We start from the raw sequence: 27333 nt of genomic DNA, 5'->3' as shown, positions 1-27333 counted from the left end.
CCCGGGCCTCGCTTTTTGGAGTCAAGTCAGAAGGATTTCTCCGAATCCAGTCTTCTGGAAATAAAAAATAGATCCAAAAAGTACTCCTAAAGCTGCTGATCAGGAAAACGTCTGGGATGCCAAGAGGAGGCTCCAATGTATCCCCAGTCTGTCAGAGATGGGAGACTTTGCCACACTCTGCCAAGGAGTCTTTTACTTAGCAGCTGCAGGGAAAACCCATCGGGACCACTCTCGGTAAAGCCATCGTCGGCAGGAACGCAGCAAGAGGCCCGAGGGAGGTTGGAAAGAGCAACACAGAGTTTCCAAAAGGCTGGATACACATATATATATTTATATATATATATATATATAAAAATAAAGCAAAACAAAAAAATAACAATCAGACCGTAGAAATCTTCAATTGACCTGAGATTGACAACTTGTAAAGACATCACATTGGTTTCTGGTAACTCCTACAAGAGGGTTTGAGTCTTGGCAGTATTATCCTTCATTGGCAGGACGATGGTCAGGAGCTGGAGCAGCGGGCTTGCCCAGGGGGTCTGCCTGCTCCTCGATGATGCTGAACTCATCCAGAGGGAGCGTGGTTATCTGGGTTTCATCATGGGGGGCTGGTGGAGCCGACTGGAGAGAGAGAAGGGACAATGCAGTGATGGGTGGCAGGTCACCAATGCCCTTAGACATGCAGCTGTGTCTGCATTTCCCAGCGGTGCTCCGATCCCACTGGACTTACCGTTATTCCCTTATCCTGCTGCTCCTGGGATGGGGATGCTGGGAATAACCTCTCCAGCTCATTCATATCCAACTGCTTTCCATTCAAGTCCCGGTCGTCCCTGTCCCTGCGAGCAGCCCCATTCAGGACGAGGCCTGAGGTGCTCCGCTGGCTCCTGGGGATCTGTGGTGTCGAGAGCTGCTCCTGCACGTTTTTGCACATCAGCAGCCTAAAAAGTAGAGATGGAGCCTGAGGGTGAGCAAAGTGGTGCCACTCCCTCCCCGTCTTTCTTCCCCCAAGCCCAAGTCTGCCTTATCCCTGTGCTACGCTCCTTCATTCCTGAAATCCCTCCTATAGAGTCACATTCCCTTCGCCATTAAAGTGCTTCTGCTTTACAGGGGGGGTCAAGGCTTGCCAGAGCAGAAACAGTGACGCTCCTGGGAAGCACCAGATCCCTTGGTTGGGGACTGTGCTCATTGGGTATGTTCAGAGAAGCCCGCTAGATCTGTGTGCCTGGGAGTGAGGCAGGAGAAGCACCCAGCATTCATGGGAGCGGGGATATGCATCCTAAACTGCACATGGGAAACAGTCCATCATCACATCAGGGGTGTGAGACCCCCATGGGGATACCCACATGGCATTAAGGAACCCATCACGCCTCATGAGCAGCCCCTACCTTCCTCTGTACCCAAACATGAGGAAGAGGATGCAGAATATGATGCACGTGACACCGATGTGGATCCCAATGATGATGCCGGTTGTGGAGGTTTTATTGTTCTGCTCGTCCTTCATGCAGTCACACGGGGGATTCAGCACTGCCAAAAGAAAGGGGGAGAAAGGGGATCAGTGCTGCTATTTTCCTATTGCTCCTCCAGCTTTTAGGGAGCCCACATAAAGCCCGGGCAGTGCTGAGAGCAGTGTGTGGGGAAGAGGAGAGCAGGGTGGGTATCCCATGCAGGGCACTGCCTCACAAAGCAGCTCCCCTGCTCCTGGCACCCCAGGAAGGCAGTCACAGCAAGCATAGGACTGAAAGGTCCATAGGGAGCCAGCCCATTACCCGGGCTGCTGTTACTAGATACAACTAATGAACAAAAAAGACTCTGATGTTAACTTCTGCAAACCCCATGTCTGAGGTGGGAGGTGAGAGGCTGCCACCATGCCAGAGGAGGCTGACACCCGATGGAAAGCACCGGGTAGGCAGATCCCAACAAGATTAGTATTTACTCCAGCACAGACAGAGGAGTAATAACTGTCTCTTGAAGATATTCCCACTGGAAGGCTTAAAAGGCTTCCAAGTGCAGCAGGATGTTTTTTACACATAGATGAATATGAAAGGTGTGATCAGTTAGAGGCTCCCTCTGGAGACTTCCCCTGTTCCGCCACATAATGCAGTGCTCATGCTCTACAGCCCTTCTCCTTTCCAAAACCGTGTGTTCTCCCTTCCTGGTGCTAGTGAAGGTCAAAATATCCAGGACAGCTCCAAAAGATGCTCTGTGCCCCATGTCTTACTCTTAGCTTATTCATGGAGGTGTGTTCATGTTCATGGCCTCACCTCTAGCTCGAGCTTAGGGCACAAAACTGGCAGTTACAGGTTCATTTGGTCTTCTCCCCCTTAGCAAAAAAGTCATCAGGTTGGACCAATGGTGACGGTGCAAAGCATGGGGCAGAAAAGCCACGTCAATCAGCACCAGGCAGGCCCAGCCCAGCAGCGTTTTGCTTATTTGTGATGTTGAAAAGGAAGGAGTGGCCAAGATGCCCCGTCTCACCTGTCCTCTCCACAGTCTCCCTCAAGGACACGAAGCGGACAGTTGAATTTCCATCTCCGTGCTGGTTATAGGCAAGGAGTTTGACTTCGTACACCACCGAGGCATCTGTTCGAAGGAGACACAAGAAGAGCATTACAGGCGTAATCATTAGTGGTATCTCCCCATGTGATGCTTCTCCAGGAAAATCTCTAGGATGCTTCTCTAGGAATCCTATCAAATACCTACAGGGGCCTACAAAAAGCCTGGAGAGGGACTATTTACAAGGGCACGTAGCAACATGACAAGAGAAAACGGCTTTAAACTGACAGAGGGGAGATTGAGAGCCTTTATTATGAGGGTGCTGAGGCGCTGGCACAGGGTGTCCAGAGAAGCTGTGGCTGCCCCATCCCTGGCAGTGCTCAAGGCCAGGCTGGACACAGGGGCTTGGAGCAAGCTGCTCCAGTGGAAGGGGTCCCTGCCCGTGGCAGGGGTTGGAGCTGGAGGAGCTTTAAGGTCCCTTCAACCCAAACCAGTCTGGGATTCTAAGGTGCTGCAAACACCCCTGTTACTGGGAAAGCACCCCAAAACCCTGGGGGAGAGCTGCAGCATCTCATTTAATGGCAGCACAACACGTCTGGGCTCTCTTCTGCTAATCCCGGGGTCAGAAGGACACATGGATCAAGCTGTCATCGTACTCACCCAGGTGGGTAATGTTGTATGCTGTTACGTTGCTGGGCAGTAGCACTGGACCTGTGTACTGGGAGAGGTGGACCTTGCGGTAATACAGCTTGAAGCCTTCATGCTGGCCCAGTTTGATGGAGGGCTCCCACGTCGCCTGGACGGCCGTGCTGTTAATGACTTTAATAAAGAGGGATGGCATGGCTGGGACTGAAAGAGACAGAGAAACAGTGGGTTGCATGTGCTTTCATTGTCTGCATGGTGAGAAATCCCCCAGCAGCCTTTCCCCACAGCCAGTGCACCAAGGAATGTGCTAGGTGAGACTGAGAAACATCAGATCAGAGCAGATCCTGGTTTAACAGCTTCAAATGTCTTCAGGGAGCTGTATGAGTTGCCAAGGGTTTCCTCTGCTCGGTTCAGCAAGCAGAGAGGCTACTTTTACACTCCGGCTGCAATCTGATGCTCAGCCCTGTCGGGTCACGGCAGGAATGCAGCGACTTTGGCAATGCATTCCCAAATTCCACTTTTCTGCCCTCACCCTCAGGGTAGTGAGGACCTTTCAGACTGATTAATCCCCCAGGGAGGAAGGAACCAGAGGGGATGGAGCTGGAGACATGAGTCTTAAGGGCACGCTAGGTACCTGCACTGGCTTGCATGGTGCACGGGAGCTTGCTCTCCTGTCAGCTTTAGGAAAGTTTGTGATTCTGTGCTGGGGACTCGGGAGAGAGCCAGGGGATGGTCATGAACAGCCCTAAATAGCTTTGCAGCCTGAGATCCCTGCACAGCTGTGGCTGGTTCCCTTTGGAAGGCAGGCACTTACCTGGCCTTAGGGGCGCACGGGGGTTTAGCTGGGAAGATGTCCCTGCTGCTGCCCGGTGTCACCGAGGCCTGAGTCCACCAGGATGCCTTTTGCTCCAGTCAGTGCCCCCAAACCCTGACCTTGTTCTCGGGGGGTGCTGCCAACAGGGGGTCAGGGCCATTCTCTGCCCAGGCCCCCATCCTGCCCCATCAGACTGGGCTGAGAGCCCAAGATTTGCAAACCAAAGCCAATTGTCTTGTGATGCAGGTGTCTGAGTTTTCCAAAGCTGGTTCTGCACCAAACCCTGCCCTGGAGCCCTGTGCAGCGCAGGGACACACAGGACCACGCTTCCCTCAAACCTCTCCCTTCCCCTCTCCCTCCCTGTCTCACACAGGGATCACACCGAGGCAGAGATGTGTCTCAGCAGGACATTTCCACAAAACACCCAGACCAAATGCTCCCATCAGCCTCTGGCACCATCCAGAAGGTGCAAAGCACCAGGCGCTGCACGCTCTGCCCTGCCCAGGGCTCTGGCACCAGGAAGGAGAAGGGATTTTGGGCACTGCTGTGCCAGGCAGTGAGCTCAGCTCCACCCTGCAGCAAAATCATCCAGCAGAACAGCCCTGCTCCTCCAGCAGCCTCCAGGCTTTGAGGTAGAGCTATTTTTCCAATCCCACCTGATTACAAGCTCCTAAGTTTCCAAATATAAGGACTGCTGGGCTTGTGTCAGATTGATGCTGGGTTTTGGCTTGTTTTTCCCCAAAGGAGGAATAGTGCAAACTCGGCCTTTGGCAGAGAGTTCAGCACAGCCACTCTGTGAGCTGTGGTGAAAAGCAGATGAAATATGACCGTGTCAGTCTAAGACTGATGAGAGCTAAAAAGGGCATTTCCTCAATTTAACAGTAAAAGCAAAACCACACAGCACAAGGGTTTGGCTTTTCCCAGGCACCGAGAGCTCAAGCTTTCCCACAAGGAGAGTTAGGGGATGGAAAGACATCACTCCTGGTGAGCAGGAGGATGAGGGCAGCTCTGTCTCTTCCCAAAGTGATGCTCTTCAGGTTCCAGGGGATATGCCCGATGTCCTCCAAACAAGCATGGGGAGAGGACCAAGCCCCTGCTGACTGGCGAGCATCTTCATATGGATTCAGGCAGAAAGACTCAAGATCAGGTTAATGAGATCCCATTGCCTGGGTGCTGCCAATGGGAAAAAACTGGGGAAAAAAAAGTACTTCTTTCTTGCTAGGATTCATTCTGATGTGCATTTCATTGACGGGAGGCTGTACTTCGAAATTCCTGAGTGCAAACCAGTAAATTCTATTTATACCAGAATGTTCTATTATTCCCAATGCTACATAGTTTTGCAATGCAATTAAATACTCTTTTCTTCTAATTCTCCCAATTCCTTCTAGGGCAGAATTAAGAATTGTCTGGATCCCCCCTCTGAGAAGCTGGACCCTTGCTTAAAACATCCTTTTCCAAATCACGGGTGAAAATGCCACAGAAAGGGAAATCACATCATCCCGTGGACAAAGAAACACTGATGGGGGCCATCCCGATTTGTGAAGAGTTGGCTTTATTTTATGGTTGCAGAGCCTTACATTTAATAAAAACCACAAGAATCTCTCTCCTTCAAAGTATGGAATATATAGTATTTATTCAAACTGTGATTATATATATATGTATAATATTGACTATATGTATGCACTCGCAGAATGCACGTGCTCTTTATAAGGTTATTACACAAATAAGTGTATACAGATGGAGTATATCTGTGTGTATATAAATATACGTACACACAGCAGTGTAGAGGTGCTTCACAGAAGTATATATAAGACAAAATATGGATCTACTATAAGAGAGGCATCTCCCTCATGCTAAGGGCTGGGATACTCGTTTTCCTCTTCCGTGCTGTTTGGAATTTTCCCCAGGTCATTTCAACTTTCTTCTTGAAGGCGTCTTTAGCCGAAGATGACTAAAGGAACAGTCTTCACCCTAGAGAAATGTCAAAAAGTCCTGGAGAAAACCCTAAAAAGCATTAAAAGACAAGAGCAAGGAGTGTGTGCTGCTTAATGAAGCGGAGAGAGTTTGAGATTCAAAATACCACAGCATTTGTGAAATGGCGTAAAGGAGAACGACAGGGAGGAGCTGGAAGGACCTTCCTAGTGAGAGAGGTTTATGGAGGACAAGGTTCAGCTGGGCAGTTTCTCTACAGCATCTTCCCTTCTCCTTTCCACCACTGGCACAAAGGAAGCAGCACGGTGTTTCTAGAAAGCATTGGAGGCTTCAGCCAAGCGCACTCTCAGCATAGTCCTAGCCATGAAAAGCTGACCTCCCCGAGTCAAAAGCAGCCCTGCTCCTCAGTGCCTTCACCACATTCCTACTCCAGACAACACCAGTATAACAGACCAGTCTCCAGCTGGCAGCATCTCTGCTGGCCACTCTGAGAAGCACTTTCCACACAAGGCAAGGCACGGCAGCGTGGTGACACAGGGGATCCTGCCAGCTCAGGGCTCTATGCACATCTCTGGACATCTCAGAGATGGGATGACAACACTGAGACACGGCATGCCAGGGAAATCCCATCCCTTTCCAAGGCTGTTAGACAGCTCCAGGGGCTCCCCAAGCCCCGGGGAATCGCAGCTCTCCAGTGCACCTCGGGGAGGTGCAGGGTGAAGAAGAGGCAAATCTGCAGAAACCTTAATTTGTGACAAAAGCCACTGGATCCTGGCTCTCTGACCCGCTCCCTCCTCTCTGAGCAGAAGGCAACAGGTACCCAAGTGAAGCAAAGCAAACAAGTCAGAACTGGGCTTTTGAATCCCTTTTTATCTTCCTACAAGGCAAATGCAAGCTGGAGTTGAATGATCTTAACCAAGCCAGCTTGTCCATCCTGAACATATTGCTGAAGCTTTGTTACACAGGACAAGGATAGCAGGGCAGGACAGTGCTGCCTTGAAACTTCAGAAAGCCAGGAGATTTATGATCCCATTATCCGATACCTAATTATCCCTGTCGGGATTGAAGGTAGTAATGACAAAAAGTCCTCTCTCACTTGACCCAGACTTCTGCAGAACCACCAAGCTCTATGAAGCATGGCTGCCTTGTAGCTCCAGTAGCTGAACTCAGAGCATCGGGTCAAGGAGTTTCGAGTTTTGCCTTGGTCCATCCTTCTGCCTCTAAATTGGCAGGAAAAACAAACTTCAAGGGTGACTGATTCCCTGTGGAGAACCAAGAAAAATAAACTTGCAGGGAACAACCCAGTAGGGCGAGGATTTATTGGTGGTGTACCTTACATGCTAGTAGTAAATGTAGTAAACACCTGCAAGGGCTGAAAACGGAATGAGAACTGCATCTTCCACGTGGATGTTTTAACATGCTCTTTCCTGTGATCCAAAGTAACATCCTCACACCCAAGGCCCTCTCTGCTGCAAATTCTGAGTGTCTGTGAGAATAATGCAATGCTCCTAAGAAATCAGTTTCCATATGTGAGACAAACCAGGATCCAGAGGTGCTGGAGAGGTACATGAGCCTATAGGAAAATGCTCCTAAAATGCCAGCTAACAGATCACACTGGGACTGTGGTTTCTGCCTGGTGTCCATGTGCATGAGTCCTGCAACAGAGCACCCACTTTCTTGCAGGGGAAGCTAACTGGAAGCCATGTCTGGGAGGCCAAGTCAGGGAAAAACCCTTGGAGATCACCCTAACTTCCCATTGCAACGGAAGGCAGCTCCAAGACAAGGATTTGTAGGTCAGGACAGCTCACCTCTGGTGGGATCCCTCCAAGGTACAGCAGAAAAACTCTCAAATTTAAAGAACTGTGGCACTTTTCAAGTAAGAGCTGTGAGTACCGGAGCTGCTGGAGGATGCTGAGATGCTGCTTGAGCAGGAAGTCTGCATTTAGCAAGCAGTTTAGGAAAAGCCCAGAGCAGCTGCAATGCACAAGACCAGCCAGGCTTGCACTCACGCCCTGCTACAACACCAGCAGTGAGAGGCAACACAGTCAGTTGACCCCAGCGTAACGATAAAAGTGAGCTTTCCACAATACCCCGGAGTACAAGGAGGAGCAGGAACAAGGAGCAGCAACACCACAGGCTATGTGCCAAAGCTCTCTGGGGTGACTGGTGCTGCTGCTACGCACAGCGACTTTCAGCATCTGATGGTCCAAGCGCAAAGCGTTCCTTACCTTCTCCCAGCGTGCTCACCACTGTGACTTCTGAGGCTTTGCTGGCACCCCGGGAGGTGTAAGCCTTTATATAGAAGCTATAGCTGGTAGAGGGCTCTAAATCAGTCACTAGCTGCTGGAAGGTGCTCTTGCTAACAGCCTCTTGATACTCCATCTCTACAGGATCTGAAGCGCAAAGAAAGAGAGAACAGAGCAGCATTAGGCTTCGAAGAGGTAAAGAGGCTAAACAGATGTTGGAAGCAGTAGTGTTGGTCCCTAAGGTGGTTATGTATCTGCCCATGTAATTTTATGCTTACACTTCAATGCACTTTGCCAGAGATCTAAGTGGGCAGCAAGATTTGACCGTGTGGCCTCATCCTTCCCAGCCTTTTGGTATTTACGGCAGCATTACTGCCCTGTCAATGTCTTACAGAAACAGGCAGGTGATGGAGGACATGGTGGCAGCACTGTCTAGAGCAGTGCAGACCTGCTTTACCTGGAGGATGCTCTGGGCAGTGGGTAGAGCACTGTACCTGCAGCTTTCCGAATGTGTAGCACGTAGCCGATGATCTCCTTGGTGTTCTGCAGAGGTTCTGTCCAGGACACCTGGATGGTGGTGGCAGAGACGGTCTCAGCCTTCACGCTCTGAGGAGGACCGGGCAGCCCATCTGCCCACAGCACCGTGAGGCGAGCGCTGGCTTGCGTGGAGCCGGCGCTGTTCTCAGCGATGCACTGGTAGATGGCTTCATCTGCCTGGTTGATCCCATAGATGGAGAGAGTGCTGCGTGGGGACATGAGAGGGAAAGCATCTCACTGGGTGCACTGCAGTGGGCATCCCTCCCCTTTAGCCATGCCATAGCCACCCACGCTGGCTCTGATGGCAGGGCACCCCACATGCCTCTGTTTCCACCGAAAGCTTTCAGGAAGCTGTGCACATTTTGGGCAATGAAAAGCCCAGGAAGTGGATGCATCATTCCCTAGATCCCACGACTGGAAAGACTGGCTCAACTTCAAGAGGCTGTGGTTAAAGTACAGCCAGAAAGGGACACAGGGTGGGATGGGAATGGCAGGATCCAAATTCAGGAAGATCCCAGCCACACTGCAGAGATAAATCTGTGGCAACTGCATCCATATACCCAAACCAGCTTTAACTGGCTTGGTTCCAGTACACACCAGTGATGCCCATCCAGGCACCACACACGGTTGCTAAGCCAAGTCCAATCAAACGCAGCCAGAAAGCCCTCTGGTGATGCTCTAATTGCATTATAGCACATTAGAGCAGTCTTAGGGTAACAGTGGGATTAGCTGATTTATCCAGCAGGGTTACAGCCTCAACTCCTGCTCCTGCATTTCCAGCAACACCATCACCATAAGCCAAGAGCCAAAGCTTACAAGGCAGGCACAGGCTTTGTCTGCAGACCCTCAGGGCAGCAAACAGGATGGCTCTTCCAGCCTGCTCTTGGGGCCTCCACATCAGGCTTAGATGCTGGTTTCAGCCTCCAAGATAAAGACAGGTACTGGCTACCCTGGTGGAAAACATCCCTAAAGGAGGGAGAAAACCCAGCCATGTACCAGCTTCCCAAACAAGTGAATTCCTGAGCCCAGTGCCCACCTCTCCACCACCTCCAGAAAGAGGGTTTAGTGGCTTGATGGGCCCAGGGACAACGAGAGTTCTTGTACATGTGGCCCCACGAACTGCAGGCCCTTTCTGCACTGCATGACCCTCCAGCAATGGCTGTGTACAACCGGAGCAAGTTCAGGGCCAGCCCAAGCGTTGTGCTGCCCCATACCTTTCAAACACCACCAGCAAATATTGACTCAGCAATAAGTGTGCAACCCATCAGCTCTATCTTGGCACGCAGCATGCAAACCAGCTTTTCTGAACAACGTTTGGTCGCAAAGAGGGACCCAGCAGTACAATTCCTGCTCTCTCCAGGGCTTGTGCCCTTCCTCAGGACCCGAGCCAGCAACACCGTGATTCAGTTTGTGACTATCCAGCAGACACAAGCACACAGGAATAAACACCCAGCGTGTCTCCCTCCCAAGACATGGGGTGGGGAGCCTCACCACGCTGTGCCCAGCTCCAAGCTGGGTATGGAAAGGCAGCCTTTGATGTTGGAGATGTTTCTACCAACCCCGAGGCAGCAGCTCAGGTTATGATAAAATATGCTTATTATGCCCTTAGTCCTGGTAGGATGCTCCACAAATAGGGCACCCTGGGGAGAATTTCTGAAGTAAAGGTCCAGTAGGGACCACCTAAACCCAGTGACAGCTTTGACACCACCATAAATAGCAGTGTAATTATATTCATTATTGCAAATGGTGGGGATTGACGAGTCCTCGAGGTAGGCTATAGGCTATACCCCAACAGCACTGCATAAAGCACTGCTTGCCACTGCCTCTGCTTCCACTTTAGAGCATCACCGATTTGTGCACCACTCTGGATTGATCCCTACTTCTACTTCCAGTCCTGTCCAGTTTATTTGAACCGTGTCTTGCTTCTGGCTTGGCAGGAATGTTTGGCAGACCATGACGCCTTCAAGCTTCAGCATCATCTTGTTGGCTTACAATGCCAAAGCTCGCATGAGCTTTGTGGTTGCTATTTTTGCTGTAAGAAACGACCTGAACCTAACCTAATCCACATCCACTGCTTGCTTACAGGGAGAACGAAACTCTTTTCTTCTCCTGCAGTGAATTCCAGGAGGATTTGGGACTTGACTGCACATGGGTAAATCCCAAGCTCCCCTGCTGATGCGAGGGGCACTTCACGCCTTTTTAGGAGTCATAATCAAAGCTGCCTTTTATGTAAATGAAAACTTGTACATGTTAAAAGGAAATTATAAATAACCTGCCACTGCCTGCCTGTGTGTCAGAACGAATGCTGCTTCTAATGGCAGCAAAATATTGGTCTTCCTGTATTAAAATTTATTATTGCTGTTGATTTAACATTCATATTCCTGTCTTGCAAATTATCGGGGCCATGGTGAGTGAGCAAATGTTTAACAGTCATCTATTTATGTCCTGTGCCTTTGTTTCCTTGGAAACATTGTAAATGGAATATCAAATGTGATGGTTTCAGCCGATATGGAGATTTTAGAGAATCAGCCCTAAGCTCCTCTCATAGCCACGGGCTCAATGTATCTGATTAAATGGAAGGAGAAAGGTAGAGGTGGGAGGAGGGCGCAGGGAGGAAGGACCCGATGTGTGGCTCAGCTGTGTCAACAAGGGCTGATTCCTGCGAGGACAGATGGCAGGAGGCAGGATTACGCCATCCCAAAGCTGCACTTGCAGCTCTGCACAAAGCAGATGTGTGGAAGGAGCAGCAGCGCTTCCTTCTGCCCCGTCAATGCAGGGATTATTTCCACGTGGCCGCTGTGCATCTGGGCACCCTGAGCAGCCAGGCCGGGCTGGCACACAAGTCAAGAGCAGCTTTCCAAGCACAAAGCAGCTCAGGAACAACGAGGAGTATTTAGGCTCCATTGCTTCCAAGCATATTTATATGCTTTACAAAGAGAGAGGAAAATATGGGGAGGAGGGAAGAGGGGAGCCTGGCTGCAAAGCAGTGCAAGGAGCCTGATGGCAATAGCATGATGCCGGGGTCAAAGGAGAGTCCTGGGAGGATCGTGGGGTGAGCAAAGCTCCTCTCGTGCAACACAGATGATGTGCCGGATGCCAGCGGTCCTGGAGCAGGACAGCACTTGGCCACTGGGAGCTGGAGCTGGGCAGAGCCTCAGCCATCTCAATTGCCCTTCTGCAGAGGTCCCATGGTGACCGGTGACACTGTCACGGACAGTGAGTCAGGAGATACTAATAAGTAAAACGCATTCCCAGAAAGAGGCCATGGCAGGAAGCTGGGAACTTGCCTCGGGCTTTGAGAAGTTCATTTTCATGGAGATTTACACGGCTGTGTTTGGCCGTACTGTGCAATAAGAGCCTCAGCCATCCACTACCTGGGGCCCATGCTACCTGGAATGATGCGCAGGCAACGGGGGCAATAAAACAACTGGATTTTGGCTATGCCTGGATAAGTCGGAAAAACCAAGTGTGGAGAAGTTGGTGAGCAGAATGACCAGCACCTAAACCCCACCAGAATGAAAGTAGGGGTTTTCTCTCTCTCTCTGTCAGTGCCTCTAACACCCCCAGGCAGACCTTCTAAAGGAGGCTCCTGAGCTCCCTGCAAACCCCACACGAGCTCTGAAGCACGCTGGTGGCTGTGATGAGGGGGGCAGGGAGCTGGCAGTGAGTTACATGAACCCCAGCACCATCCCAGCTGATACCTCTGCCGTGCATCCATTTCCATCTTAACCACTGACAAATCCTTCCTGCCTTCACCCACTGCATCACCCCGGGGATGCAGCACAGCAAGGTCAGTGTTTGGCCCAGCAGCTTTCCCAGGTTTTGCTGCTTTTTGTCTTCCTTTTTTAAGGAAGCTCAAACAAAAGGAAAAGACGCAGTTGCTGTGCGAGGAGGCGCGGGGCGTCTCTGCGCATCAACCATCTGAAATATGCAGTGTCCTTTCGTTTCTGCCCATCAACAGGGGAAAAAAACCTGTCACGTTGGGACATCTGCTGCTGGAAAACTTTCCTCAAGTGCCAGACTGGCAGCGCCATGAGCACGTCAGGCGAGGCGAGATGCCAGAAGGGTTTCTGCTGGTCACCAAAGCCGCTCCGTGAGCCGAGGGCTCCATCACATCCCCGCACAATGCCCTGACAGGCATTGATGGAAGTGGGGAGAGGAGCCGCTGCAGATTCACACCCGGCTGAGCTCAGATGAGAGGCCTCCGCTGCTCGAAAGCCGCGGTATTCCCAAGCTGTCTTCCCAGTACATAGGCAAGCAGGATGACTGATCTGGCTCGGGTCAGGGGTCCAGGCCGGTGACCGGAGATCGGCTTTCCAAAGGCTCCTCTGAAAAAGTCTGAGAACTGAAGGAAGCCTCTTCATCGATTCAGCAGCACAAAGAAGAGGGGCCCATCTGGAAGGATATCAGCATGCGTGTGCACGGGCGCACAAAAGGGGGAGTGTGATGAAATGAATGCAGAGAGCAGGCTGTGGCTAGCAGGGCGAGCATCCTAAGTGCCAGCAGCTACAGAAAACCACCAGCACCACACTCAGGTGCCCCGTCCCCGTGCCCTGCTCTGCCTCCATTTGTTGTGGGTTATGTTGTGTCATACTCTGCCGAATGAACTGCCAGGACCCAGCCTGATTCTGCAGCTACAGACTCACCAACGCACAGTTTCTGGTGGGATGCTCCTGGTCCCAGTGGGGCCACAGGGATGCAACGGCAAGCAGACTCTCAGCCTGCAAAGCTGGTTAGAGATGCTGCTACTTCCCACATCCCTGGGAGGGGACAGGGTGCAGCGGGATGGGGATTTGGCTGTCTTCTATAAACGGGATGTTGTAAATGGCATCACTTTTGCTACAGGAGGCACAGCAGTGGTATCATCTCATCCTGAAATATTGACCCTTCTTTGCTGGCTTCATGACACCTGGGTTTGCACTGTCTTGACACGACATGTGTGCTGTGTTCCCCATGGGAACTCACCACTGCTCAGGCACTGTGCTGAGGACAAGCAGGAGCTGGCTCAGCTCCACAATCCAACCGCACACCAAGTACTGGTGGTCCACTGCAAGAGCAGCTCAGTGAGGCAGCACACAGAGGAAAATCACACAGGCACCTTGGCAGCAAAATAACCACAGCCACATGAGGAGAGACTGATGCCCGCTACCATCGGCTGCTCCAGGGCTGTTGCAGATCCCTTGTGTGGGATATGGCTGCATGATCCCAGCGCGGGATCCCTGCTCAGTGCCGGGAAGCTGGGATCATGCCGATGCCCCACTGCTTGGTGGGGCTTTGGGTGCTCGTGCAGAGACCCTCCCTGCAAGGCCATTGCCACGTGTCTTCCAAACAAAGTGAAACCCATAAATTACTCTTAAATCAGGAGCAGCTGCTTCACATCCCAGTCTTCCACACACTTATTTGTCATGCTTCTGGGAACTGAAATATGATTTGCTACACAGTACCCTTCCCATAATCACCAACGGTCTTCAAACGCACGGCAGGAATAACCTGCAGGCTTGCCTCTCCTGCCTTAAGGCGTCCAAATCCCTGCAAATTCAAGAGTGTGTGGGGGGGTGTGCACCACGAAGGGATGTCCAAACCCAGCTGCATCTCTCCATACGCAGCTAAAACATGGGGTTTATAGCAAAAAGCCACCTTGTGAATGACAGGCTCTGGTTTCCCTGGGTTCGGTACCAAAAGGGCTGGGTGGCCCTTCAAGTGAGTCCTTCCTAGAGCACTAAAACAAGCACAAACCAGTGAGGAAGAACTTAAAAAGGACATACTTCATAAGGGAAGGCCACAGAGAAGAGCAAATGCCACCTGAGCCCAGGCCCTAACGAAGCCTTTTTTCCACTGGAATAAATGAAGTCCCTTAATTACCATTTTGTAAATAAAATCTCCCTGGAAAATCAATATTTAGAGCCTGCCTTCTCCAAAGATGTTGGCCTTTGTTCCTTGCTATTACGGCAATATCAACCCCATAGTGTGATATACTTCTAGGCTGAAAATTACCCCCCTGAACCCGGTTGGGTCAAAGGAAGAAAAGCAATAAACCTTTCAGAGCAGTAATGCAGGTAATATTTCACGCTTCCCTGTCAATTTTGGAGCAGTAACCTAGAAAGCATGATTTTACACAAAAAAATCTCCTTCCCCTTCCTCCTGTAGTGATACACCCCTGCTTTTGGGATGGGCTGGTGATGCCGGGTGGGAATTTTGCTGGAAATGCCCATTACACCTCTTGGGCATTTGGATCATGATTGGCACAAATCACTCCAGGAGTACAAGCAAAATGGTATCTCTGATCAACAGAGAGGGACAAACCCTACGGCTGCTGGACAGGGGGATGGTTCCCCTAGAGTCAAAAAGGCTCCATCGGCTTCTCCATCCGAGAGCATGGCTCAGTGCAGCGTCACCCTGACAGCAATCAGCTCCATTCCCAACCCAGGGACTGCACAACAAGGCAGCCTCAGCATCAGCTCCTTCAGTGATTTTTATTCACAGCTTTTAATGGAAAAGCCCACAATTCCCTACGCCGGAGCCTTCATGCATTTTTCATTAACAATTATCCGCTATCCCAGAACTGCTTTTGATTTTTGCTAATCATCGATTGGATATTTTGTTCCCACACAGCTGGCATTTTCCAAACATAACAACCACCTCCGGAGAGGGCATAGCAGAAGGCTGATCTTCTTTCATGCTAATGTGCCCAGAAACACATCAACACGTCAGGTGATGAGAATTCATACCTGAGGGACCGCGAGGGAAGAGGTGTTTATCAGACACAGCCTGCGAGGCTGATTTCACTCTGCTGAAAGGCTGGAAGCTGCTTAGCAAGTGACTGTCTGATGTTGTACCAGCAGCCACATCCAATCTGCAGTGAATCCAGTCCTGAAGCTGCTGTCCCATCTCACTGATCATGGGCTTCTGACCTTGAGGGTTTGCTCTCCTTGGGTTTGCATACGAGAGATGGAGTGGGGTGATGCAGATGCCATAGGGCCCGTCACAACTTTGTGAAGCAGCATTCTGATGGACAGATCATCCCATCGGCTGTGCGCTCGTGCACACACACTACTGCCCACAGGAACAATGCCTCAAGCTTGCAGGAGCAGAGCAGCATCTTGAATCAGCACGTTCTGCAGGTCTGGACTTCAATTCTAGCTGTGTTCGTTTACAAGAACAAAGTTGCTCGTAAGGATATATTTTGCAGTCATTTAGCACATGCTATGATTTGGGATGATTGACTCTTTTTTTCCCCTAAAAATCCCTTCGGGGGCATTCAGACCTTTATTGCCATATTAAGCAGAGTTTTAATCCAAATGAATTTTGTCGGAAACCATGTAATCTAATTAAAAAGCTCACAGTGCAGTTTAGTAGCTCCATTACCAGCAGATTCGAGATCCATCTTTACACAGACAAATATTTTTCAAGTGCAATAGACTGATAAATCCAAGGCATAATCACAGACTGATGCTGCCCGGAACTAAGTGGGTTACAGCACTTGGTCATGCCCATGAGAAGAAAACAAAGGACAACTTGAAGAAGCCCTGACAACCCCCCAGTATTCAATCTGTTGCCTCCAATTCACAGAGTACCAAGCCCTGCTGTACCAGTGAGGGCATCTTCCAGACTGACAGCATTGGAAACCACCAGGCATGGCCACTTGCCTGAAGCTGGGGGTCAGAGTAGACCAAGAGTAGCGCAAAAGAAGCCGAAAGTTCAACCTCGATGAGTACGATGGCCTTAGGGCTCAGCTTTACAATCGGGTTACTATCGCTTGAGAAGATGCCGTGTGTCAGCTGAGCACCAGCGACTGGTTGAGCTCCCTCAGCCTCTGCCAGATGCAGCGCAATGTGATCATTGAGCTCGCAGTGGAAAAGGCTGACATGGGATTGTGTTAAATGATTCCCATCAGAAAACGATTACAGCGATGTTCACCAAGCCACAGTTTATATGCATGTGTAGCTCCAGGCACAGGGACCCGGCCAGAGGACATGACCAAGACTAAAGACCCAACTGCTACCTTACTCAAACAGTGAGAAGGAATGGTTTCACAGGCAAGACATCTGGGTGAGACAGAGCTGAATTCAGTGTGAATTCGTGGATTTAATGACTCCTTGTAAAGTCTTCGGACACTTCTGACTCTGTTTTCCAGTCAAATTAATATCCCTTCTTCCATTTCTGCTCTGTTCATATTGGAAACCCATGCAAGGGACTAGCCTGGATTGTATGGCATCTGTATGTGCACACACTAAGCTTCCTGAAGCTCTAAAAACTTCCGGCTTGGAGAAAAGCTACATTGATCAAGAAGATTTTATTACAGCTCACACCTTATTCTTCTTGCAACACACAACCTCCCATCCCTCATACAGCAACGCTTTAAAAGAGCCTTAAACCTCCAAACAAAAAGCTGTATTACATAGGAACTTGAAACAATAAACTCTTGTCCCTTGAGGAACAAGCCATGGTGCCTGCGGAGCATTCCCCAACAGTCTAAACTGAAGGTCCAGACCCTCCGGCAAGGCTGGGTAGTTGCATTCATGAGACACGTTTGTTAATACACATAGCAGCTATCTATAAATGATGCCACAGAGTACAAACCTCTACCAATAATTTAGCTTTACAACACAGGTGCTATTATTTTTCAGGATATTGTTCCGCGCTATTTCCATAGAAACTGTGTCATCAAGTTGTAATTTTCACACTAAGTGCATCCCACCGCATCAATTCCTCAGTACAAACATCCCCCTCCCGTCACATGAAAACGCAGTTATTTAGCACTCAGAGAAAACACTCTCCCCTGGTGAGATAAAAGGCTGAAGTTTAGTGGAAGTCAGCTTCCATGCAAGTATTATTTCAAATGTATTTACATTTGCACATCCAGGCAGGTCAATGTTCAGGGGTTAAAGCGTGGATCCTCCACTGTGGAGTAAGTGTGGTCCCTGCCAACTCCAGCGACAACAATTGGTCCTTCCAGGAATACCCAGAAAATGACCAGGACACTTTTACTGAGTTCCTGCATCATCGGTCAAAGTCCAGTGCTGATTTCCTGGCACAACAGAGCACAAAGGACTGAACTATAAGCCTACAAAGTGCAGCCAGTAGGACTGAAGCAGTGTTTTAGCTTATCAAAGCCCAAGTTGAATCCACATACCTGATTCTGAACATTAGCTCTTTGCTAACGCAGAAAGAAAGTCAACGACTCTCCCGCTCCCCTTTTCCCTGGAGTCCAGACAGTTCAAAATAACATCTTCTAACGTAGCCTCCCTCAAAAGCAGGGTGAGGGAGCATTGCATCAGTCTGAGGGATGCACGACAGCAACCCACCTCACCTGCTGAAGCCTAGCTGGCTCTAAAGCACTCCCCTTCCAGGCACTCAGGCAGCAAGGGTGCAGTCTCTCCGAATCATTCATGCCCATCTCAGCCTCAAGCACAATAGGTCCATGCTGAAAGCAGGGCTTGCACGCCTCTCCAGGACGTGCTGCACACCCCACTGCCCTCTGCCAGCCTTCACTGACCACTTCAAAACAAACTACTGCACACATCTGCCTCGAATCCACTGCTTGCACAAGAGCTGAAGGCAGTGTGAGCTAACTGGCTCTTTACTCAACAATTCGACCTGCAGTGACAGCTATTTCCGGACCATCAGGTAGGTGATGTCAGTCCTCCTCCATGCATGGTAACTCCAGTTTGATGCTAAGGAATGGCATGACCCATTTGTGCATCTCACACTGCCCTCCACCCCGCTCAGCAGACAGTGCACGAGGACTTACCTGTTGTTATTCTTCAGTTTAATGTGGTCGCTGGTCTCCAGGATCTGTCCATTCCTCAGCCAAGTGATCTGCGGTGGGGGTTCCCCTTGGGCCACACACGTGAAGATGGCAGTAGTCCCCACAGGCCTGGAAATGGACTGGGGATGCTGCACAAACTCTGCAGGAGCTGGAAGGAGGAAGGAGAAGGAGGGTGAGAAGAGTCATGATGATCCCACTTTATCCTAGTACAAAGAACAACCCCATCAAGAAGACTTGTCTGCCTCAGAACATGGGACGCTCGGGCAACCCACAGCATAGGCAGCAGATAACACTGCATTCTGGTTGCCCATCCTGGCAGTCATGGCTTCACAAAAGGCATCTGAAGGTCAGCTCAGTACTGTATGGAGAGCCACGGACCTGTACAGTGTTAGCAAACTGCTTGCAAATGGAGAGAAACATATGGATGTGCATGGAGCAGTCTGGCAGCTTGTTCTTACCGCAGTAAACAGATTTCCTGCAGACTACTCTGGTCGCAATAGATTGAGGAGCATTTTTAGCCCCAGATCTGCAGCCTGGAACCCTTAAGGTCCTGCCAAGCCTGGCAGAAGCCTCCACCATGCCTGTAACTGCCGCTCACCCCATAACCAAGTATCTTCACCTTTAGCAATAACATTTTTAAACAGCAAGTGATTTCCCCTCTTCCAGCAGCTCGAAGTAGATTTAAAATCATTTATCAGAACAAACCAGCTTATCAGGGCCTGAGAGACACTGCCAAATAGGTGAGTTTATTCAAGCAGTTACGCTTCAAAGGGCAAAGTGATAAATACACTCCACGTTGCTGCTGAAACCTAAAATCAGGTGGAACCGGCAGCAGCCACAATGAAGACAAACAGATAAAGGCACAGGCCCATAATGAATTCACTGACTGGAGTCACATAATGGATGGCTGGTGTTAAACTTTTCCGACAAAAGCAAGATTATCCAGGGAGACACGCTCCGTGCCACTCCCTGGCATTTCCCAAGCAGGGGGTTGGCCACCAGGGATGGGAGAAGGGAGCAAAATGGTCTAGTAAAATGTGCTGAGGAGCAGCCAGGCTGCAGGCAGGAGCAGCTACTAAAGAGCTGAGCCTTATGGTTCATGGCCAAAAATCCCCTCAGGGTTTGCTGCAGCAGTATAGGGCGATAAAGCTCTTCCCAGCTGTGTGCATGCAAGGGAAGAGCATCACTATTGCTGCAACAAGGTCAAACCACAGTGAAAGGTGTTAAGAGCAAAGTCGGGCATGTTGTAAGTCCTGCAAGCAGAAAGACACAGAAATTCACTGAAGAGCCCATCTACCTCAAAGGAGCCCCTCTTCCCTTTTTAATACTCAAAGGGAAGCAGAGCATGGCAGGTCTGACTTACATTAGTGGTGGGGGGTGTCCGCCAGCAGAGTTTATTGTCAGGCCACTTCTGTCAGCGCTCAGGTCTACTGATGAAGCTGAGCTCAGCAACCTAATGGACATGTATTTCCAGAACCTCCTGCTAAATTCCCCCACGTGCCAATCGATCCCTTGTCCTTTTATTTCCCTCCTACTTTTTCTCCTACTCTAGACTTATAAACTGAAATAAAATTCAGGATAGGTTCAACTGGAGTTGCAAGTGTGGATGAACAGGGGCAAAAGCCGCCCTTCCCTGCAGTGAACGGTCCCTTTGTGGCATACAGTGAGAGCAGCAGAGACTTGATTTTCAAGACTTCCTTAACCTCCTGCCCCTCGCTTTGTGCTGGCGCAGTTTTGCAGCACCAATCACTTTGCAAGTGGCTGTGCACCTCCTGCTTTCATCTGGGCTCACGAGTTGCACCCGCACTACTCGCAGGTGCAAACCCATGATGCCAAGGAGGGGCACAGCCACCTTCCAGCTCCTCCTGCAGCTCCATTAAAGATCCTGCTGCTTGGCTCTTTGCCTCTGCCTCCCCAAACCTCAAATCGTTTGCTCCAGCAGAAGCAAAGTTTAAACAGGGAAAGAAGCATCCGGTGTAACCCTTCTGGAATCGCCCTCTCTCCATATCCTCCCTTATTAGCCCATGTCAAGAGGGAGCAATGGGAGCGGTGTCGCGTGAGACTCGGGGTGACGGAGGTGCAGCTGCAGCGCTGGCCTGGCGCCAGTGATGCTATTCAGGACCATGGCCCCTTGGGTCCCCCCGATCCCCACTCCCTGCCACCATCCCTCCTCTTTGCTGTCTCACTAAACACAACCAGATCAAACCCCGGCTCCTGTTTAACATGCTTAAACTCTCCAGGGAGCAGGCAGCCACCCCGTCAAATGGCTCCCAGCTCTGCTGTGCAGAGCTGGCCCTGCTCAGTGGCATCCCTCGCTGCAAGACAGGGGATGTCCTTTCGGTGTTCCTGCTCCTCCTGGCTTTCTCCAGGCATTGCTCGGTCCTGTTCAGGTCTCACCTTACTCCTTTTGGTGCAGGAGGAGCTGTAGTGCAAAAGAGCCCAGGCTGCAGCAGAAACCCATGGAAATGCTCCTCGTTCTCATCACCAGCTTCAGAAAGCATCAGAGAAAGTACATGGGCTGGATGCCACTGGAGTCTTAACATGGGGACAGACACTGCTGCAAGGAGATGCCCCTGTGCTGCACTGGACCCCTGTGCTACAGTGCTCATACCAGCATCCCCAGGCAGGGTTCCTTGTGGTGGCTGCTGGTGCATGGTCTGGGATGAATGGCTCCCTTCCAGGACAGCAGAACATCTGCTCTCTTCCTCCCAGCTCCTCTCTCTGCCCTTTTCAAATGATTCCAGCAGGAACCAAGAGTTTGCCACCTCTGGCCCTGGGTTAGCAGGCAAGGAGCAGAAGCAAAGCCCTACCTTCAGCCAAGCCTCCATCCTCCTCATCATCCGTAATTAACAGAGCACCCTGTCAGTGCTCATCTTGCCCTGCACGGAGGCACAGCAGCCTGAAGGCCTCTCCCCTTCCATAGTACATGTCAAAAGGCCGCCACAGGCGGCAAGGGGAAGCATATCTCAGCCCTGCATGAAGATCTTAATGAAGATATTAATGAAGATCATTGTTAAGAGCCGAGAATTCAAACCTGGCAAGGAGGAGTGGGCAGGATCTAGCCCTGGGTTGTGAAGTATGAAGAAACCAGAGTTGATTATTCAGGATTTAATGGGAGGGAGAGAATCATGCAGTTTTAATGAATATTTAAAGGCGTGACATTGGTATCAAAAAGCAATAACCCTTAATACCACCCCCAGAATCATCAACCAAGTGCTTCAATAGCTTCTACTGTGCTCAGCAAACTGTGATAGCATGAAGATGTGCTGTAACAGCGGGTGGTAACGGGAGACCCAGATGGGCTCCATCTCTTTAGAGACATTTCATCTCAGCAGTGACCAGCCACTAGCGTGTCCCTCAGGGTAACAGGGAGCTTCGCTGCCCTTGCTGTGAGTTTTTGCCTGGCACTCACTGGGAAAGGCTGTCCTAAGGATCCAGGAGCACTGACAGATGATGCACTGGTGCCAGCGGAATCCTTGCCCCTTGCATCTCAGTATTATTAATTCTCCAGTACCCAGAGTGACAGGGTAAGGGAGGGAGGCTGGGCTGAGGAGGAGGAAGAATAACACTGAAACAACAAAACTCCATAAATTAGGCTACTGAAACCAACAATAAGGTTATAAAGGAGAAGACAGGTCAATGGCGAAGTCAGTCAAGCACAGCATCAGGTGACAGGAGATTTAAGACAAAGAACTGCTGCCTGCTTGGCTTCTTTCTGTTGACTACAAAGAAAGCCCAGATGCTTGAGTAACTTAAACAGCTAAGCTGTCTGGCTGGTGGGACTGCTAGGGCCAAAGATGGAATCTGTGGCCGTGTCCCCTGGGAAACAGGCAGAAACTACTCAAGGAAGCTGCTGCGGAGGCTGTCCGTCAGCCTTCAATGAGTATCATGAGCTTCTCAACCTGGCAAGCACACACTGACCCATGCAGCACATACTGAAGCCAGTTTTGCAGCATGAATTTAGGGCTAAACTCAAGCACAAACCAAGTACCACAGAGCCAAACCTAAACTATTGCAACTGCACTAGACCCGCGGCTGAATTCAACCCTGCAGCCAAGGCTTGCAATGCCAGCGAGCAGGAATGATGGAAGAAACATCAGGAAACACAGCGGTGGCCGGATCTGTTGGACCAAGGAGCGCTGCCTGGTTCTGCCAGCAGAAAGCAGGACGAACAAGGCAGTCATTGTCGGCAGAGCCTTCAAAACCACGTCCTTAAGATGGGCACTCATTTATGAGATGGGATCTCATTTTTCTGCATAGCTTTCAGGAGGAAATGAAGCGTGGAGTGGAGAACACTGGTGACCATCTGGCCATTCACAGCCCATCAGTTTGTTATGACACCAAACACATAATAAAGCACAAAAGATTGCACAGGAGGTAGAGGGAAAGCGCTTTGATATATTTTTCTTGCCTTGCCACCGAAGCCTGCTCTTCCCCGGCACCACACACACGCACACCCTCCGCTCCAGCCGGCCGTATATTCGGCCCTTCAACAACTCCCCCCGTGGGACTTTGATTCGCAGCCCGGCACAAAGCAATATTCAAATGCCTGCGCCGGGATCTGAAGAGAAAATGGAAACTTTCTTGTGTGAGAACCTTACAAAAGAGATCAAAGGAGCCTAAATGGCCAGGGGAGGGCAGGGAGGGAGGGAGCGAGTGGGGGATTGACGCCTTCTCCTCTGAAGGGAGGAGGAATTCCCAGGAAGATAATAAGATGGTGTTAGATGATCTGAAGGAGAGCTTGCAATGGGAAAGGACGTTAATGCCAGAGCAAGAGCAGAGCCCTGTGCCAGGGCACCACTGCCCAGGCGGCTGCTCTGATGGGGACAAGAGCACCGCTGGCAGCAGGAGGGAGGAGGTGGTCTCTGGTCCCAGCCTCCCGCTAACTCCTTGCCTTACAACAGGAAACATGGCCCTTTCTCCCCCTGTTTCCCACCTATAAAACGTGCCTCCTTCAAAAGATGACGGGGTAAGTTAATTTGTGCCTTCAGGCACTTCAAGGGCCTCTGCATAAAGGCAGCAAGTACCTGGCCTGGCGTGCTTTGAGGACGCTGTATTGTCCTAGCCCTGTGCTAACTTCCTCTCCAACCAGGCTTTTGATAGCCAGCTCTTTGCTTTTATTCTCCTTACGGATGTAATTTGCATCGCTGACATCTTGACAAAGATAAAACCCACAGTCTCCCATGTCAGTCATTATTGCTGTTTTCTTCCCAGACAAACCTAGCAGCAATCATTTGTACCTCTCAGCTGGAAAATTCAGCCAAAATGAGATTCAGAGGAAGGAAAAACTGCTTCCGAAGGGAGGGTGAGCAAACCTGGGATGAGCTCAGCTGCCTGGCCAGGGTCTGGCCAGCTTCCCTGGGGTACAACAACCCCCTGAAGAACAGAGCATTTTACAGATGGCCAACACAGGTTGGGGTCCTGGATGCTCCAGCTCATGTCTAAAGGCTACACCAAGGATGCACACTCCTGCTGAACACAGGAGTATCCCCCTTCCCCAGCAGGGCTGGGCTCCAATGGCCCCGTGAGGACCATTTCAGGGACAAACTCTCACCTTGATTCCCACAGTAATTCTACCCCAGATGAACTCCAGCACTAGACCAGCTGCTCAGGAGCTGGTGTTTAAATCATCAATGAGACTAAAAGCTGCCCATCTGCAGCAATGAGAAGTCGTGCTACCTTTTCCCCTCTCATCCAATTGTGAACAGAAGCAGTCAACAGTGTTCAATAATTGTATTTTTATGACTTCATACATTTTCCTAGTAATTTCTTTTGGTTCTGCCTGCCTGCCTCCTGGACATCAGCTCAGCATTCGGGTTTAGTAGCTCTCTGCCACATGCAGAGCTCTTCTGCAGCAGCTCTAAAGGGTTTGTATCAGTACAGCGAGGTTGCTCCTAATGCTTGGGCTGGTGTTGCTTAATAACACCCTCGGGTCTGCCCACCCCCAGCCAGCTGGGAGTCCCCCTTGTTGCATTGCTCACCCAGAAATCCAACAGCAGAAGAAACAGGGAGCTTTCACCTCCCCTCATGTCTGATCAGCACCTGGGACTCAGGAGGCATGAGCAGCCCTATAGGAGCACTGTTCCTTGCTGCTCCCACGGCAAAGGGGAAGAAGGAAGCCAGCACTCAGGGCCCATGGCTGCTGCATGAGCACTGCAATGCCAGTGACTCCCGAGACCTGTCAGGTGAGCATCAGGGCTGGAGCAGGGCACTTTCCCCATCACCAGCATGAAAGGTTCAATTAGTTCACTCCGGCAGGAGGTGTGTAATTTTAGATTCAGGATATCATCAGGCAATAGTTAATGAGTGAACTGATGAGAGCATGAGATGCTTTAAGTGGACTAGCATGAAGAGGAGGTGAGTGCCTGTAATCAGGGCGGATTACTGCCATTCAGAGCATGCTGCCAGCTGGGTTTGCCTTCTGAAATACTTGCCTGGCTCCCCTCACCATGGAGACTGGTCCACAGAGCATGTGGAGTGGATTTGTTTGGTTTCTTGAGTGCTGATCTCTACTCTGGGCTGACCCACCCTTTACAAGTGGTATCTCAGGACAGTTGCTGTGAGGAAGAGGAGCAACCTGCATCTCTTGGGGATGGTGCCCAAAGGATGCTTTACTCGTGTCACGGCAAGGGGCTCAAACAGTGTCAACTGCTAAAGGAAACAGTCTCACTGACTCTTTGGAAATAGCTTTAGACTTGCTGGTGCCATTTCAGTTGGAAAGCAACACTTTATATGAGTGATATGTACTCCCGGGTATCACTGCATGAGAGATATCTAGCATTCTGAGATGTCCAATATGAGAACAGTGCTCGTGTCCCCATATTACTAAGGACCACGCGGGGGTGAGTGATGACTTTGGCTGATTAAGTCACTCTGAGCTTTCTGCTGAGATGTACAAGTACGATAACAGGTAACAGCGGGTGTGCTATGCCAAATAAATGGCTGTGGTGGGATGGAAAGCCATTGCACCCATGCAGCTGAGGCCTCAGCTGAATGACACCTGGTTGCTACCCACCAGTGTGAGCATCCCCACTCTGCAAGCCCCAGGTTTGCTCACCTTGTACAACGAGGCTGCCCTGCGCGGTCCTTCGCACCCGCGTGCCGGGTTTGTTGGCAGCGCACACGTAGATGCCGGAATGCTGCACGGTGAGGTCCGAGATCATCAGATTTCCTGTGCCCAGCACCTGGATCCCCTCCACGCCAATGGGGCGGCCATCTGAAAGAAGAGGAAAAGGATAACAGTCACACGCTGCACCTTTGTGTGAGGTTCTCCACACAAATGGAGTGCTGCCATGCTCCGTTACTGGGGTTTGCCAAGTAAAGTCAATGGGCTGTAGCTGACACTTGGCAGAACTGTCTTCAGGAGAAAACCAGGATCCTCACTTACGTTTTTGCCCAAAACCAAGGTACCAGCACAGGAAATGTGAAAGCTTTCAGCCAGGTGTTCAGATTAAGACAAAGAACACTGTTCACTAGAGTGGTTAAACCAAGTTAAATCATACCAGCCTCTCTGAGCTACTGTCTGGGTTCTTGTATCAGATTGCCCAGGGATGCAACCAGCTCAACAGCCTGTTTCCAACAGAGATGCTCTGGGAAGGAGAGGACCAGTGTTTTCAAATAACCACGCCTGGGCTCCAGCACAAGGTCTTCAAAACAGAAGCGTTTAATGTGAAATAGTTTAGTATCAGGGAATTCACCTTTTCCCAACAAAGCCTATTTTTTACTGGAAAATTCCCAGCCAACTCTAATTACAATGTGTTTCATTAGTATCAGGCTATTGCTTTTTATTGCTTCATTGATTTGTGTTTTAAGACACTCCTGACAAAGGCAGCTCTAAATCAGTGCTAGCATGTGTCAGGGTGTCTGAGCAGAGGGGCAGGGCAGGGGGGTACTTTTACTGGGGAGCAGTAAAGGGGAGCACACTTTCATCAGTTGGAAAACAGGAATTCAGTCCTTCTCTTCCCTTTGATCAAGGAGTTTGAAGAACCTACAGAATGGGAGAAGCAGGTTTGGGTTGGAAGGGACCTTAAAACTCATCCAGCTCCAACCCCTGCCATGGGCAGGGACCCCTTCCACTGGAGCAGCTTGCTCCAAGCCCCTGTGTCCAACCTGGCCTTGAGCACTGCCAGGGATGAGACTTCTCACAGAAGCCACCCCTGCAGAGAGCTCCCCCGCTACCAAAGCCTTGCAAAACCATAGAAGTGAGGGATCCCATTTAGGATTAACAGCAGCATCCTGCTAGGAAACACCAGTAAAACACGGACTGAAAGCTACAAAGCACTTCCCAAATGTATCTCCTGCCATGCTCCTCACATACTGTTTTCCAGGAAATTTTTAAACTTCAAGTTTTCCTTGCTTCATTAGGCAGGGAATGCCAGACCACTTCATTATTTGCATTGCAAAGAGAAATGCTCGGGTCTTTTAGAGAGAGAAAAACAATGTCATTAAATGATTAAATGATCACATAACTGGCCAAGTCACTGCAGCAGTAAATGGCTCAGTCATAAAAAGGACAGTAAAACATGACCTGTCCCACATTTAATGAGCAATAACAAGGAACCATTCCCTTCAAACATCATCTGAACTGAAGTGTAAAGAGGTCTGAATGAAATTCAAATTGAAGTTGATTTCATCTTTTAAATTAGACCTTTTGGAAGCCCATATTTACGTGTAAAAACCAAATCTCTCTCACGAGATGGGCGGGATGAGGGAAAGATGCAAAGTGGCCACACCTGGATGCTCCATCACATCCTTGCCTTAAGGAATACCACAGAAATGTGACTTGAATGTCAGTAGTTTTAGTGTATTATTTATAACGTGCTACATAATTTAAGCATGCAAAGACCCAGCCTGCAGCAGGCACTCCACTGAGTCCAAATACCAGCACTGATACGTCC

The 27333-nt window shown here is 50.2% G+C and overlaps 1 protein-coding gene across 1 annotated transcript in view; it reads right to left on the bottom strand.

Annotated features, from left to right (window-relative positions):
* Window positions 1–311: 311 nt before the first annotated feature.
* The window catches only part of IGDCC3 (immunoglobulin superfamily DCC subclass member 3), a 96596-nt gene continuing 69574 nt past the window's right edge, over window positions 312–27333 (bottom strand). The window contains exons 6-14 of the mRNA XM_065688208.1: window positions 25494–25652; window positions 18419–18584; window positions 8625–8872; window positions 8113–8277; window positions 3154–3342; window positions 2476–2580; window positions 1386–1524; window positions 731–938; window positions 312–621 (exon numbers count right to left, since the gene is read on the bottom strand). Of these exons, the coding sequence (XP_065544280.1) occupies window positions 481–621; window positions 731–938; window positions 1386–1524; window positions 2476–2580; window positions 3154–3342; window positions 8113–8277; window positions 8625–8872; window positions 18419–18584; window positions 25494–25652 (1520 nt within the window). The 3' untranslated portion in view covers window positions 312–480. The remainder of the gene's footprint in view (window positions 622–730; window positions 939–1385; window positions 1525–2475; window positions 2581–3153; window positions 3343–8112; window positions 8278–8624; window positions 8873–18418; window positions 18585–25493; window positions 25653–27333) is intronic.

The sequence above is a fragment of the Lathamus discolor genome, chromosome 8, assembly GCF_037157495.1.
Source record: "Lathamus discolor isolate bLatDis1 chromosome 8, bLatDis1.hap1, whole genome shotgun sequence".
Lineage (NCBI taxonomy): Eukaryota > Metazoa > Chordata > Aves > Psittaciformes > Psittacidae > Lathamus > Lathamus discolor.
Note: the sequence above shows the minus strand (reverse complement) of the source record. Positions and strands in the feature narration are given on the sequence as shown.